The 17,337-nt window shown below is 33.1% G+C and overlaps 1 protein-coding gene across 5 annotated transcripts in view; it reads right to left on the bottom strand.

Annotated features, from left to right (window-relative positions):
• Window positions 1-2,490: 2,490 nt before the first annotated feature.
• The window catches only part of STXBP5 (syntaxin binding protein 5), a 164,277-nt gene continuing 149,430 nt past the window's right edge, over window positions 2,491-17,337 (bottom strand). For all 5 annotated transcript variants that reach the window (XM_045805295.2, XM_045805297.2, XM_045805298.2 and 2 more), the window contains 2 exons: window positions 9,866-10,086; window positions 2,491-8,113 (listed from right to left, as the gene is read on the bottom strand). In XM_045805295.2, the coding sequence (XP_045661251.1) occupies window positions 8,072-8,113; window positions 9,866-10,086 (263 nt within the window). In that variant the 3' untranslated portion in view covers window positions 2,491-8,071. The remainder of the gene's footprint in view (window positions 8,114-9,865; window positions 10,087-17,337) is intronic.

Below are 17,337 nucleotides of genomic sequence, written 5' to 3'. Positions count from 1 at the left end.
ATCTGAGCTTCATTAGAGCATCATGAAGGAAACGTCCAAAATACCTGTGCGATAAAAGGGACACTGGTTCTCCAGCATTGCTCTAGATCGGGTCTTCAAAGTGTGATCTGTGGACCAACAGCATCAGAATCACCTGGGAACTTGCTAAAAATACAAATTCTTGGGTCCCACTCCAGACTTAGTAAGAAACTTTGGGGGTGTAGTCTAGCAATCTGTGTTTTAACAAGGTTTCCGGGAAGATTTGGATGTTCAGGTTGGAGAATCCCTGCTTAGACTAATGGTTTCTGTAGTCACATTATTAGTAAAGGAACATAGAGGGTAACCTTTTCTAAAATGTGGTCTTCTTTTAGACCCATGCATATAATGCATGCTCATGAATTCTTGGACACTTTGGTCTTGAAAGGGAAGACATCCGGTTCAACACCCTCGTGAAGTGGCTGGGACAGGACCCGAGGGCTGCCAGCACGGTGCTTTCTATTACCTCCCATCCTCCTGGGCTTAGCTTCCGAAACTTCTGCTTCAGTGCACTTCTTCTGTGTGCTACACTGTTTTGGTTTTTTGATTTGTCTGCCTAGATTTTGAATGTCTGGAGGTTATAGCAAGGAATAGGGATAGCATTATTTTTTATAAAAACTATTTACAAACCCACCCAGTGTTTAGGAGGGAACCGTCTGAGAATTAAAGTATTCCCTCCCACCCCTAAATTGGCAAAATGTGTTTGGTTAAAATAAACACTAAAAAGTAATGAGATTTGGGGTGACAGGCATCAGGGATAGAGGGACAGAACTGAACTGCAGGAGGTAGGAAGGGAGGGAGAGAAGATCCAGAGATAAATATCAGGGAGAGATGCACAAAGGGGTCTTCTGTTTGGGAAGACACACACACACTCATTTTGAAATCATAAAGCTGTTGATTGTCCCTCAGAATATCTGTTAAGCAGAACTTTAGGTCTTCCATGGATGACAGAAAATTGCAACAGACAAGAAAATGAAGAACCGGTGTTTGATATTTCTCCACTTTTCTTTGCTAGTTAACATTTTCTGTGCTATCTGAAAGTTTGTTATTAATGAAATATGTATCTTATGTTGGTTTAAAAAGCAGTTATGAAAAACTATGGTGCTTTATTTTATAAATAGTAAAAAATTAGATAATATGACCAAAATTAAGGGTTAGAATATTTCCATAAGTTTTAAGTGAATATTGAGTATTGATTTGAAACAGATAAAATATGAAAAAATAAAATGACTTGGAGCAATTTTTTCTTCTTTAAAAGATCACATTTGTACAAAAATTGAAAAAAGTACAATGATGTAGCAATCATATTATCTTTAAAGTAATGAAAAATAATCAGAATCTTCCTATAAACTCCTGTGAAGAGTGACAAGTATGTTTCTATAAAACGGTGGCTGGCACTGTACCATTTACACAGTACACACCCTGATTGAGGTTCTTTAAAAGACCATGAACCGAGACGTGAAGACAATCTTTCTTTAGTTTTTAAAATTATCACTTTATGCCTAGATTTTCTGGAAAAACACTGTAATTTTTGATAACAAACTAGATCATTCTACAAAATGCTCTACATCACTTTATAACCAATAGCTTAGGAAGACATTTTTTTTCTGTTCCATATCCAAGACTTTAATAATTCTCTGAGTAAAAATTAATTATAATGAAAATTAGTCTTTGCAAATGTCTGGTTTTCCCGTTACATACTACTCTAAACGCCTGGTCAAGGCTCAGACAATAGGTGAGACATGACTGCCACCATGTGGGCAGTAAAATCATAGATTCCAAAATCAAGTAAACCTTCAATTTAATAAGAGAATTACCATATTCGTTGCTTGGAAATACAATGGAAACAATAAGTACTGTTTGGTCTTCTTTGAGTTATATTATTCTAAATCCATTAATATGATGTTCATTCTTGGTACAAGTAGTTGGGCACTACTATTAACTGGCAAAATGCCAGTTACGGAAATTCTCTACATCCTTGTTGCTCAAAGTACGTTCCACAGACCAGCAGCATCTGTACTGCCTGGGAGCTTGTTAGAGATGCAGTCAGACCCTTCAGATACCCCGAATCCAAATCTGTCTTTTAACAAGATACCCAGGGGATTCCATACACACCACAGGCCAAGACGTGTTCATCTACAGTTAAGTGCCTACAGTAGGGCATCTCACCCCACTCGATGCGGGGGAGGTGACTTTTACCAAAAAGCCCACCTAGCTGAGAAAAATATTGTCTTACTCGAATTGACTTTATCTTTGCAAATGTAGAAATCTATTTTATCTATTATTTGCTTAGGTTAAACTAATGGGATTAATTCCATAATTCAGAGAAAAAATTAAAACAGATTTTCCAGAAAAAAGGGCTTGTTTAGTTTCAGGAGAGATTAGAGTATTTTATTTTGCCCAATCAGAGCCCTTCAGCATAAAGAGACATTCATATACATATATATGAACATTTTCCAGAAACATTATAATACATTTTTTTAAAATACCAGCTTAACGGTATTTATTTACAAAAATATTTCATTACCTAATTTTAAACCTTTTGCTGTGATGACATTTTGTGAAGTACAGGAATGCAAAATAACTACAAAGTTTAACACATTTTTAGTGTTTGCAATAGTGCTTTTGTTTTTGTTTAAAATGAAACAGTACACAGATTTTTTTTTTTTTACCGTATTTAAAATACATATTCCAGCAATTACCTTTGAGATAGTTACTGGACAGAGCAAAATTAAAAAAAAAAAAGTGCAGCAACTGAAAACTGCCTGCGGGTTTAAGGTAGACACAAGCTAGAGCTCTATACCAAGCATGCTTGCCCCTGAAGTGGACAATGTTAGAAAAACTTATCCTTGCTCTTTTTAATATTGTTTTGGTGATGCATTTACAATGAACCAATAGTATAACTAGAAAGAAATGTTTTTCTGGTTCTAACTACCATGTAAGCAGAGGTCACACCTAAAGTATCACAGTACCATTTATTTACAAAAAAAAAATTAAAAAAATTTAAAATATGATTTACTCTCTTTGCATTGCTTTCTACTGACATGTTGAGTCTGTTTTTAACTCTTCACGTTGTCTTGAGTTGAAGCAAAGTTCGAACAACACAAAACACTTAGCAAAAGTATATTTTAAAAAATGAAACTCCCAATCAAATAGGATTCCATGCCATTAGCCTATGTCCATTTTAAATGCCTGAGCCAAACAACCTACAATAAATTAGTACTGACTTATTTACATCTCATACACTATAAAATTTTAATTTAAATTATGAGCCTCATTGCAAAATACCAGCAAAACTGACATTCATGATTTTTCTGATGTAAAGAGTGCAATATGCAATAAAAAGAGCAATTACATGTAGCCCTGGACTACTGTACTCAATCTGTAAATGAATTGTGCCTAGTAATTTAAAACTGTATTATAACTGAAAAAAAAAAAGCCATGTTATAACCCTGGTAACTGGGAAGTTATTAAAACCATTTAATTCAGCTGAGAAAGGTAAACTAAAGTTTTCCCTTTAATTTTTGTTCTTTTGTTACAACTATTTTCTGTCCACAGAACTTTTAAAACTTCAGTGGCAGTAATAAGATCATTAATATTCACAGGAAAAATAATCCCCATAGCACTTTACAAGCAATTGATCAGTGATGAAAAGTGTGATTAACAAAAGCTGTAAACAGTATCTTCACATTCATTTTCAAATGAAAAAAAAAATCATTTGTGGGCATAAATTTCAAACCAAGAGAACAAACACTCTAAAAAGGAAAAGAAAAAAAAGGAGGACACTTAAGATAGAGAAGTGCTCTTTTTCAAAGTAAATACAGATTAAAAAGTCTAGGAATAGTGATCAAGTATCAAACTGATAAGGAACAAATTCTATAAACTACAAAATAAAAACCTTCATTGACAAAAATACATAAACTCTGTTTTCATTTTTGGAAATTTATTTTTAAAAAAGGTAGAAGAAAATACCTGGAAAACTATTTTAAATATATATATATTTTAAAACAATAGTTAAGGTAGGCATCCGACAGTAAGCTGCAGCTAGTGAGAAAGATCTTGCAATTATTGTTGTGGGCATTTTCCCCAAAATAAAATTAATATTTGAAAATGCTCAATAGAGGGTTTTTTAAACCAAAATAATGATTATCTTTCCTGTCAATGCGTGAAGACTTTTGAATAATGTATGATTCTCTAAAATTAATTGTATCTCGATATGAGATACCAATATTTCTTATTATAAGCGTAAAACATAACTTTTTGTATGGATAATATACATACTTTTTAAGTACTTTGACTTAAACTTAACAAGTTCACCATTTTTAAAATTAAAGAGTACATTTATAAAAATTTCATTTTAAAATTAAAAGTATATTCTCTAGCAGTATGTATAAATATAACATGTTACTGTATGATCTTAAAACAAATCTGAAAGTGTTGCAATAATTTAAGACCTTAGAACACTGAAACATACAGCAAATGATTTTACTATTTTTCTCCTTGAAAACTATATAAAGCCCTATTAAAGGTTTTAAGACTATGACCAGTTTAATTGTTTAAGGTGCAGCTAGCAGCATATTCATGATTTTGGTATGTTTTATACATATGTATCACTTAATTTTAACTGAGAAATGTGGATTAAATGATAATAAAAAGTTTTCATTACCTAAAAAAGTGCAGAAAAAATTCAAGTTTAAAGTTCAGTGCTCTTTATTTTGCAAAAACAAATAAACAAAATCCCCAAAGTTAAAATGTAAAACAAATCTTTGCCACAAAAAATCTACCTTTGGATATAGCTTTTCTAATGTCATTGAGAAAATGCCTTCAGCAAAACATATATGGAATCTGGAACTCAGGGTAAAACTTTGCACTCTGTGGGGGTCCCCCCTGTCTTCCCTTTCCTCAGCAGTCTCCCCACCACCTCTTGTAACCTAAAAATGTGTAACACTTTCAGACTTGTTTAAAACACTCACATATCTACACAAAAGAACTTCAGAGAAACCTACAATTAAGAAGGTCTAAGCAAAAGAAATGCTTCTTTCTTTACTATAAAGTACTGTACTTAAATTGTAATATACTACACATAACATAGACAAGTAGCAGCATTTTTTTTTCACATCCATAAAGAAAAGCAAATTAAGAAGTCAATCGTAGCTCAGTGATATCTATAACCATTTTTGGAAACACTTTGTACAATTTAAATGCAAACCCAGGGGATTAAGATGATGCGAACCTTCAACTGGATGTAATATACAGAATTTGTCAGAGTATTAAGATTTCAAATAACTTTCTAAACACATATGAATTTTAGTTTGAAGAGTGAAATGAATATGTGGAACATATGGGGAAACAACTTCCTATTGACAAGCTGCTAATTAATGAATACTTCAATGATTTTAGAGCCAAGGACAAATGCAACAAAGAATAATGTTCTCAAATGAGGATATGGAGGAAGCACTCACAAATCTTTCATTTTTCTAATATTTTCTATTTTTGACTTTTTTTTTTTTTGGTTTGTTTTCCTGAAATCCTGGCTTGCTGGTGACTGTTACTTTTTGCACTTAAAAAGAAAAAAATAGAGATGTTATCTCTCAAATTACAATAAATTCCCTGGGTTAGTTATTACTGCAGACTGTCTCTTATCTACAGACTGAATCAAGTAGAACTCGGAGAAGCTATTTCCTATTCTCAAAAATACTTCAAGCTTTCTAGTTCTAAGTGAGTTTCTAGGTTTGCTGTGCATAATCTGTAGATCAATTTAAAAACAAAATAAAATAACTCAAAATATTGATTTAACATTTTCTTATAAAATCCATCTCAGATAAATGTATCTACTTCTCTATTTGAAAATAATTACAAGATTAGTTCATTTTATATACAACAGGACAAATGACCATAGAAATAAAGTTGATATACAATTAACATAAAGTAACACAGCAAATTAAATAATTGGAGCTAATATGCCCTTCCACATAATGGGGAATCCACCAGTATATTATTTTACTTAATGCTTCTCAACTTCAAATCCGTAACTGTTGATTTTATTGATGACATTCTCAAAACTGTACCTTAAAAAAGGGCCTAATACTTCCTGTGACAGATCATGGAACAACGGGTTAATTAGATAACATAGGATACAAATTAAGCCATCTGTAAAGTGCTGAGTTCATCATATAGCTGACATTAACTAAACAGAAACATGCTATCTATAGGTATTTTTTACAAATTCAAAACCTTTTGAAAATGATTACTTTTAAAATATTTATTTTGGCTCGATCAATTATCTCTATCACATATATTTAGTCCCTCCCTAATGACAGTCAAAGTAAATTTAATGTAAACTTTTGTATCCCATACTGCACATTATAAAATGTAAACATAAAAGCTTTATTAACGAAAAGAACAAAGAGGAAAAGATGCATAACAGACTGTGTGAAATTAAGGTGTTCTATACCTTTAATGATCATATGGAATAGAAAAAACAACCATCAAGTTTGCTATCAATTTGTGCTCTGATTATCTCTTAATGAAAAAAGAAAACTGTTTTAAACAATTTTTATAGAAGAAAATATTTAAATTTCATTAATAGTAAGTGTAATGCTTCTATTTTGCTCTTCCTTCGTTGCTTTAAGAACCACCAATAGTCACCTCAGATGAGCCTGTATTACGAGATCACTTACTTCCAGGTCTACTAAGTCATCTCCCCCCTGTCTGCAATGCTCTTCTAGGAACCGATCATCTATTATCCACTAATGGTCTCGTTTGCATTATACTCCAATACAGAAAAAATTTAGTTACCAAAAATGCACATATTTTCCTTTCCTTTTGGCTTTTTAAAACCTTGAAAGGACATGTACAGATTTATAGTATATTTCTACAGAAAATATTTTGTAGGTCATCAGACTAGACTCTTATATAGATAATTATTGACAACAGATGCTTGTAATTTTCCATGCGACAGCATGTGCACTAAGATTTAATTGGCTCATCACCTGAGTGTACTGGAACTGTTAGCAAATAAAGGGCATTTTAAAAAGGGAGCTGAGCATTTTACTGAAATAATGAAACATTTTTTTTTAGCAATTTTAATTAAATAATGCAAAGGTACATTTGGTTAAACATTTTATAAAAATTCAAGCAAAATTAAAAACTTAGCCAATTTCAACATTTCTACAAATTTAACCATTAACTATTTTGGTCAAATCCACCTTTAGCTGAATTAATGAGAACAAGGACAAGGGACATTGAAGTATTCTCCTCACCACAATGGAGGTTTTTTCTCACTTTCCACACTGTATAGCCACTACATGGAAACTCCCAGAATGATGAGCAGTTCAGTCATGCTCTACACTTTTCTTTTCAATGAAAAGTGATGTATCGCCTTGTTTTGCTTTTGACAAAATATGGACTAAACACAAATATACAATAACAAGAATCCAAGAGTAGCCCATACACAAGTCAACTATGTGTATGTTTTTATTATTTAAAGCCCACCATTCAGCTTATCTGTCTAAAGTGATGGTAACAAACAGTTTGTTTCTTTTTCACTAATGATACTGATGACCATTCAGTTTAAGGGAGGGAAAGCCCAAGACAGCTGTTTATAAGTCAGTCAATGACACAAACGTAACTATTTCAGCTTCAGGACTTGTGACTTATTGCCTCTCCCTCAAAGAGGTCAAACACTGATGGCAGATACAACAGCACAGAATCTTTTGGCATATGAGAGTTTAATACAGGAATGATCCAGGAATCGTCCCTGCCAGGTCTCAACATCCCCCTTTGTTTCTTCATCTGTAACACGTGACCTGCTTAGTTCCCAAACTGCCAACTCATAGCCGCACACACCACATACTCCACTTTGAGTGTGTGCCACACTCCTCAGTTCAAGCCACATGACTGAGGTAAAACAGTGCATGATTGTGCTAGGAAAGAACGGTATCCAGTGTCGAACAATCCTTTTAATGTTAACTTTCCTAAAGTGAAATCAATAAAATAAAAAAGGAAAATTCTTTTTCCTTCCAGCTGAAGTTAGACTGAGTTGGATTTCGGGTTGTCAGAACTGGTACCACTTCTTATCTTTGTATTTCAACATCATCTAAAGGGGAGAAAACACAAAAATGTTTTAAAAATGCCGGAACGACAATATTTATTTGTAATTGATTTCTATATTTTTCCAAAACATTGTATCACCCTGAAACATTCTACAGTGTTACTATATTGCTTACTTCTGATCAATTTATATTGAAAGCAGTAAGTAAGAACTGTTCCATTTAGAGAAAAGACCATAACTATTAAGAACTATAGCCTAGAAGGTTCTCTTATTTTTTTAGAAATGTGACAATATTAAACTTTGGCTCAGTATATTCTTTGGTGACCTAAGCTAATACCTTACAAATAAGGTAATTTTCAGTTCTCTGATTTGAACTAAAAATAATGGTTAAAGAACCTGGTGAATAAAAGGTTGAAAACAGTACTCTTGCTGCCATCCAAAACTTACTGAGCACTTACTCGGCGATGGGCACCATATGGCACAGCTTCCCTACATGAATTCATTTGGTCCTCACAGCTCTATGGGTTAGAGATTATTATTCTCATCTTATAAATGAAGAAAATAAGGCTTATATGGGTTACCCAAGGTAACACAATGGTGAAAGTGGGATGTGAGCCCACACTGTCTGATTTAAGAACCCGTGAGCTTAACCACCTCAATACATCATCTTCACAGACTCTCAAATATGGCTCACAAACATCGTTTGGTAGAAGGGAAAAGCTATCAGTTTAACTCTGAGCTCTTTGCTAAATACTTAGAGTGTGACTATATTCTGAATTGGCTGAAGTGTTAGATGCATTAGAGATCATAGTCAGATGCAGGGTTGTGCCAACAAAATTCTCGACCAAGGTCACTAGCCTCTATCTGAGGTGTGTATTAGCCTAGTACAAGGACTCACAAGGGATCTCCAAATCTCTCTGAAGCCCTGGACAAATCTCTCCCAGGTCAAGTGACCTCTTTCATGCATTCCAGTGGCAGTATTTCTGAGCAAGGAAAAGATGAGTTTTGATTGAAAAATCTGAAGAGCTATGACTGATAGACTGGGTACTCAAATATAAAAATAACCTGAATATGTTTTCTTCAGATAACAAACTAAAAATATCCTCAAGGGCTAGGCTAGGAACTAAGTGCGTGAAGTAGCCCAGTGTAAAGCATCATGCAGTGGCAGACCTATGTGTCAAAATGAAGATGTATATTCTACCTAAGGGCCTTTAAGGTCAGTTTTTTAAAGTGTTACTATTCTGGCCAATGAAGCATACTTGTAAGGCCAGCTACGGATCCCTTTTTTACAGCATCCATTTCTAAGGTCCACCATGACTTCTGCATTCATCATGACGAATTTGTTGCAAAAATGCATCTCATTCATCCTCTGTGTAAATCTGTCTACAGATAGATTTAGTATTGTCTATTTGAATAAAAATGTCTGCCACTTTTAGTTATTTAGATCAACCTAAAGAATCAAGAGAGGGAAATTATTTCCTTTTTTACAAGTTAGTAGTAAAATATGAGGCCTCTGCATTCCCTAAAAACAGCTGAAAAATCATTGGCTTTGTTTACAAAAAGCCTGAAGGTGAGCGGGTTCCTTCATAATTTGTAAACTTCAGTGAGAGACCAAAGGCTACTGCAACATAGTCTTGTAATGGCTCCCTCTGGTGGCAAAAATCAGGAATTTGCAATTGTACAAAGGATAAATGAAAGTTCTTGTGTAGAAATATAATAGCTACTAAAAAAAATCCAACAATTTTCATACTTGCTTTACCTAGTTATTTTGTTTAAACATTTGTTTGATAGACATACCTCATGAGCATGTTTAGAAAACGAATCTGCACTGGACAACATAGCTGCAGTTCTTTCTTCCAGATCACCGAGTTTCTGCCCTCTTTCATCTAGTGCCAACCTGGCTCGTGCTAATTCACCAACAACTCCAGATGCTGCTCCTTTCACACCTTCAATGCCGCCAGGGCCAGGGATATGCTGTGCAAGACTCCTTGAGGCCTTTCCTGAGGATGATTCTCCAACTGAATGGATTTGATAAGTGAAAAAGTAATTCAAATGAAAATTTTAATATAAAAATCCTACTATATAATATTAAAACACAATTTTTAGGTGGAGTAACAATGTAATTGAAATATTTATATATTTCACTTCATAATTAATTTTATATCATTTTAATAATTTTTAGTTTTTTAAACATGCAAAACCAGAACGTATATTAATTTTCTACTCTGTATTAGTTTATGTAACAAAATTTGTGTAAAAAGGGACTAGTAATTATTTGTTGCAATGAATAATGGGCATACTGATACCAGTTTACATAACAGTAAAAATAACTATTAGGTCTTCAAAAAACTAAAGATGATTTAGTTTATTTATTCCATGCTTTCTCATACTTTAAATACTATGCTTAAGCTTAGAAGAAAAATGAATTTATTCATTATTCTATTTCAGTCTCCATAAGTTGTAGATATGCTACATCCCTTTCTTTCCATTTATCTTGTCACTTACAAATAGACCTTTTCCTTCAAAAGATCTCAGGAATTTATTGCTTCCTTTCCCTACATAATCCAGACCTTGATTACCTAATATCTAGATTACTGCAAAAGTCTTAAATTATATTAAAGAATGAGGTCAGATTTTCCCTCTTCCCTCAGCATACATTTATTTCATGAGAAATATAATTCACATACCATAAATTTGCCCCTGAACACTTCAGTAACTTTTAGTTTATTCAGAAGGTTGTGCAACCATCATCACTAATTCCTGAGCATTTTCTTCAAAACCAAAACAAAAACGCCACACTAATTATTAGCAGTCACCTCCCAATTACCCCCCTTGTCAATCAATAATCTACTCTTGTCTTTATAAATTGTTCTACTCTGAACATTTCATATAAATGGATTCATACAATATGTGGCCTTTGCATCTGGCTTCTTTCACTTAAAATAATGTTGCCAAGGTTCAACCATGTTGTAGCATGTATCAGCACTTCATTCTTCCTGATGACTAAATAATATTCCATTGTATGGAGATATGACACTTTGTTTATCAGTTCATCAGCTGATGGACGTTTGAGTTGTTTCTACTTTCTGGCTATTATGGATAATGCTGCTATGAATATTTGTACAAGTTTTTGTGTGAGTATGTGTTTTCAATTCTCTTGGGTATATACCTGGGAGTGGAACTGTTGGGTCACATGATAACTTTATGTTCAACTTTTTGAGGAACTGCCAGTTTTCCAAAGAGGTTATGCCATTTTTACATTTCCACCAGCAATGTATGAGTTTCAATTTCTCCACATTCTTGCAAACATCTTTTTGAATACAGCCATCCTAGTGTGAAGTGATACTTGATCTTGCTTCCCTAATGAGAAATGATGTATATCTTTTCGTGTGTTTATTGGCTGTTTGTATATTTTGTCTGGAGAAATGTCTACTCAAACCCTTTGCCCATTTAAAATCTGGGTTATTTGTCTTCTTATTGTTAAGTTGTAAGATTCTTCACTTTTATCAGATTTCAGATATATCCAATATGATTGATAATATTTTATCACAATCTGGTTTTTCACTTTCTTGACAGTGTTCTTTTTTAATTTTAATGAAATCCAATTTATCTACTTTTTCCTTTGGTTGCTTGTGATTTAGGTGTCATACCTAAGAAACCACTGCCTAATCTAGGGTCACAGAGATTTTTATCTCTGTTTTCTTCTATAACTTTTATAGTTTTAGCTCTTACATTAAGGTTTGATCCATTTTGAGTTAATTTTTGTGAATGGTGGGAGGGCAGGATACAACTTCATTCTTTTGCATGTGAATATCCAGTTGTCCCCACACCATCTGCTGAAAAGACCATTCTTTTACCTTTGGGTTTTCTTGGCATCCTTGTCGAAAATCAATTAACCATACATGTATGGACTTATTCCTGGATCCTCAACTCTATTCCACTGGTCTGTGCATCTCTCTTTATGCCAGTACTGCACTATCTTGATAATTACAGTTTTGTAGTAACTTCAGAAATTGAAAGATGTGAGTTCTCCATCACTTTCTTCTTTAAAAAAATTTCTGTGTATGTACGGCTGTTTGGATCTTTTCCATTTCCATATACATGTCAGGAGCAGTTTGTTTCTTTCTTCAAAAAAGTAGCTGGGATTTTGACAGGGATTGTGTTGAATGCATAGACCAACGTGGGGAGCATGGCCTTCTTCCCAATATTAAGTCGTCTCATCCATGAACATAGGATGTCAATCCATTTATCTATGAATTAATATCTTTAAATGATATTTTGAAGTTTTTAGTGCATTTTACACTTCTTTTGTTAAATTATTCCTAAGTATTTTATCTTTTTGATGCTATTATAAATGGAATTGTTTTCTTAATATATGATTTGTTCATTGCTAGTTGCATAGAAGAAATGAAATTATTTATATTGATCTTGTAGCCTGAAATCTTGCTGAACTTGTTTGTTAGCTGTATTTTGTGTGTGTGTGTGTGTGTGTGTGTGTGTGTGGCTTCCTTAAGATTCTTCATTTGCAAGATTATGTCATCTGCAAATACAGACTTTTACTTCTTCCATTCCAATCTGCATGACCTTTAGTTCCTTTTCTTGACTAATTGTCCTAGTTAAAACTTCTAATATAAGGCTAAAGAGAAGAGGTAAGACCCTTTGTATTTTCATCTAAAGGTTAGTATCAGTTATAAAATTTTGGGGGGAAGGTGATTTTGATAAGGACTTCATTAAGTGTATATCTGCATATGCACAAATCAGTTTTGGGAGAATTGATGCCTTTAACTGAATCTTCTGCATGAACATAGTATACTTCTTTTATTTGGGTCTTTAACTTTTGTCAACAAAATTATAGAATTATCTGTTTTCCCCATAGAGTCCTAAACATCTTCTGTTAAGATTTATTTCTAAGTATTTGACTTCTTTTGTTTGTTTTGTTATGATTGTGGTAGACAGAATAATGCCCCCATTCCTCTAAAAGATGACCTCACTCTAATTCCTGGAACCTATGATTATTTTACCTTACACAGGAAAAGGAACAGCTGTAGATGTGATTAAGTTAAGGAGCTGGAGACAGATTACCCAGGTGAACCCAATATAATCACAAGCAAAGAGCTCTTTCCAGCTATGGGCAGAGAGAGAGAGATATGGCTTCGGAAAAACAGATTCAACAAAGTTGCTGGTTTTGATGCTTTAACTAGGGCAATCACATTCTCTTATTTTTTTCATCCCTGATAGTGTTTACTTGTGCCTTCCTTTTTTTTCCCCCTCAGATTCACCAGAGATTTATTGATTTTATTAGATTTTTAGAGAATTAACTTTTGGCTTTGTTGATTTTTTTTTTCTATTTTGTATTTGTTTACTAAGTCATTACTACCTTATCATCTTCTATTTTCTTTAGTTTATTTTGCTGTGTTTTCTACCTTTTTGAAATGCCTGCTCGGTTCACTCATTTTCCTGTTTTGTTTTGTTTTTTCTAATAATATTGTATATATATTTAAGGCTATAAATACCACTGTTACTTTATTTATTTATTTATTTATTTATTTATTTATTTAATTATTTATTTATATGTTAGTCACCATACAATACTTCATTAGTTTTTGAGGTAGTGTTCCATGATTCATTGTTTGCGTGTAACACCCGGTGCTCATTGCAATACTGTGCCCTCCTTAATACCCATCACTGGGCTAACCCATCCCCCCACCCCCTCCGCTCTGAAACCCTCAGTTTGTTTCCTGGAGTCCATAGTCTCTCATGGTTCATCCCCCCCTCTCATTTCCCCCCTTCGTTTTTCCCTTCCTTCTCCTAATGTCCTCCATGCTATTCCTTATGTTCCACATATAAATGAGACCATATAATAATTGTCTTTCTCTTCTTGATTTACTTCACTTAGCATAATCCCCTATTACTTTAGATGCATACCAATGATTATGAATTCTTTGACACATGGGTTATTCAAAAGTTTATTTCTTAATTTTCGAACACGGGGATTTAAAATTAGCTTTGTTATTAATTACAAGCATAACTGCATTGTGATTAGATCACAAACACTTAATTGATTTTAATCCTTTGAAATTTCATTTTTTAAAAATCATTTAACATATGGTCAACTTAAACCCCAACTTTTTAAAATGCAAGTTTTAAACATATAGGAAAGTAAAAGAACTGTATCATAAACATCCATACACTCGTGATCTAATTTTGGTAATAACATTTTTTTGCTATGTGTGAGTGTCTACATGTAAAATTTTAAAATATTCAAAATTCATTATAGACATGACATTTTACTCCAAAATAATTCAGTATACATATGTAATTTCCCTAAAAATATGTTTTATGAACATCCTGTGGGTGTTTGAAAAGAATGTATTCTGCAATGTTATATATCTGTTCATTAGATTTAAGTTCATTAATTGTGTTGTTTATGTCTTCTGTATCCTTTACTATAAGACTTATTGTTGTCTGCTTTTATATCTCAATCAATGGGCATATTAGCAGTTCCCCTGCTATGATTGGGAAATGGTCTCTTCTAGTGGTTATGTATTTGTTTTTTATATATTTTGAAGTGAAAATATAAGGTGCATTCAATAATGCCTTAATGTTTACATTTTGATATTAATATAGCTAAACCAGCTGATTCTTCATTTGTGTTCATGTTTTTCTATCTTTTAAAATTTTAATATTTCTGTTTTAAATATGTCTTCTATAAACAATGTACATTTCTTTCTTCTTAAATTCAGTTGCATAATCTTTGCCTTTTAAATGGGACATAGTTACTACGGTTATTTATATTTAAGTCTACAGTCCTTTATGTGCTTTCTATTTATCTCACCTGTTTTGTATTCTTTCTCTCTTCCTTTCTTGCGTTATTTTGGAAGGATTGTAATTTTCCTGCTATTCACCTGGAAGTTATATACTAGGTTGTAGAGGTCACCTTAGAAATTTTAACATGCATCCTTAACTTATTAATGATACTAGATATTTTTAAAGTCTCCCAAAAAATGCATGATCTCAGATCACCTTAAATCCATTACCCTTTGTGACTCCCTTGATTTTATGTGATTTTTTTGGGGGGCTACACTATTCATACGTGTATATGTGTATACACATACTATACAACTTTGCTTTACAGTCTATAAAGATGTTATTTATGCATGCACTTGCTACTTTCTTTCTAAAACACTGTTTCCTACATCTCTGACATTCCATGGAGGATTATTTTCCCTCTATGTGAAATACATCCTTTAGAGTTCCTTTTAGTGTGATGGCAAGTCTTATTCATTTGTTCATTTGTCTAAATATGTCTCATTCCTAAAGAATATTTTCTATCTTCGGCTGTTGAGCAGTCTATAGCTTGTTAAAAGAATGCCTCACTTTCCTCTAGTCACCTTGAAGATTTTTCTCTTTGTCTTTGATATACTCTATTTTCATGTAACATATCCAGCTGTGAATTTTTCTTTAAGATTTATTTTAGAGGGAGAGAAGGAGAGTGAGTTGGAGGGGGAAGAGGGAGAGGGAGAGAGAGAATCTCAAGCAGACTCCACACTGAGCCTGAAGCGGGGCTCAATTCCATGACTCTGAGATCATGACCTGAGCCAAAACCAAAAGTCAGACGCTTAACTGAGTAAGCCACCCAGACACCCATCTCGCTGTGAATTAAAAAAAAAAAAAAAATCATTGGAATTCATTAGGCTTCTTGAATGTGTGAATTGGTATCAATTCTGAAAATTTTCCAGCCATATATGTTTATATATTGATTCTTCTTTACATGCTTTCCTATTGCTTTCTTGAGAAGTCTAACATATGTTAGATTTTCTCACTGCAACTTTTATTTCTTTTATCTTCTTTGTATTTTACATCTTTTTTTTTTTGCTTCTCTGTACTACGTACTACATTTTAGATGGTCTATTTGTCTTCAAACTATATAATTTTCTCTTTAGTCTAATTTGTGGTTAAATTTATCCACTCAGTTTTTATTTTTGTTTTTTGAATCTTTCAATTCCAGAACTTCATTTTAGTTTTTTACACGTTTGTTGTACCGATTTTTATAGGTTTCAGTTATCTGACAAAATGTTCAGGCATGGTGAATGTGAACTTATAATATACATAACTATTTTACTGTTTATATCTGATAATTCTAATATTTGAAGTACCTGTGATTCTTCTTCTGCCTTTTCTATTTTATTGTTCATGGTGTTGGTTACTAGTTTTCCTGGTTAACTTGGACAACATATTTGAAAAATTATTTCTACAAATACTTTGAGGACTTGGAATATGTTATCTTCCTTTAGAGAATATTTTCATTTGCTTCTGCCAAGTGCTAGGGACTTGGACAGTCTGTAAAAAAATACTTAATTAAGGCTGAAAGTTTTCTGGGACATTCAGATAATTTAAAGCTGAGCTCAGTCTGTGTGTATGAGGGCTGATTTATTTCCAGTTCACCTCTACTCATAAGCTGTGGACTTTGGGGTCCTTGCAAAGAGGAGAAGTCGTATAACAAGATCCCTACCCTTGCCCATTCAAGGAGCCCACCTTGCGAGTATGAACACAGTTTAGTATCTCATCCTTCTGCTTCAGATTAGCAAAGTACTCCAGGGTAAAAGTGGACTCAGTTTGTCAGACTCAGCACTCTGGGTTCCCATCTTTCCCCATGTCCTTACTATACTGTTAGCTCTTTGATGTTTTTAAGAATTAAAAAAATATATACATTTTTTTGAATTTTGTGTAACTTTATTAATTATCCTTGGTGAGAATGTTATTCCAAAATATCAGTTCCCCATAACTTAAACAACAGTCTTCATTTTTAAAAATGAATGAAAACTGACTGTTCTTCAGTACCAAGATGACTGATCAATAATCTGGGTAAGTTTTGAAAATTAAATTGCACTGCACTGCTACTTACTGATATTCAATCTTACAGTTTTTCTAATTAGTCAAACAAACACAAAAGGAAAATTTAGCAAAACTGAACATTCTGTTGGAGAAAGAGAATAAAACAGAAAGAGAATAAAATGAAAAAAATTAAGGACAGATAACAGCTCTTTTTGAAAGAAAGGTCAAACAATCATTGACGCATTAGCTCATTCAAGGACCAATTTCTACTCTGTGCCAATTATGTGGAAGGTAGTAAATAAACCATATTTTGCTACCTTAAATCACCTTCTGGTGTAATGATAGTAGTTCTGGAGGTTTTGTAAAATAAACGTTTAGGTTAAAAACTTTTTCAAAGTTAAGATCATCAATTATGGTAAATTATAGAATTGAAA

Source organism: Ursus americanus, chromosome 11 (genome assembly GCF_024610735.1).
Source record: "Ursus americanus isolate L20-20 chromosome 11, mUrsAme1.1.p, whole genome shotgun sequence".
Taxonomy (NCBI): domain Eukaryota; kingdom Metazoa; phylum Chordata; class Mammalia; order Carnivora; family Ursidae; genus Ursus; species Ursus americanus.
The sequence above is the reverse complement of the archived record's forward strand: the minus strand, read 5'-3'. Positions and strand labels throughout refer to the sequence as shown.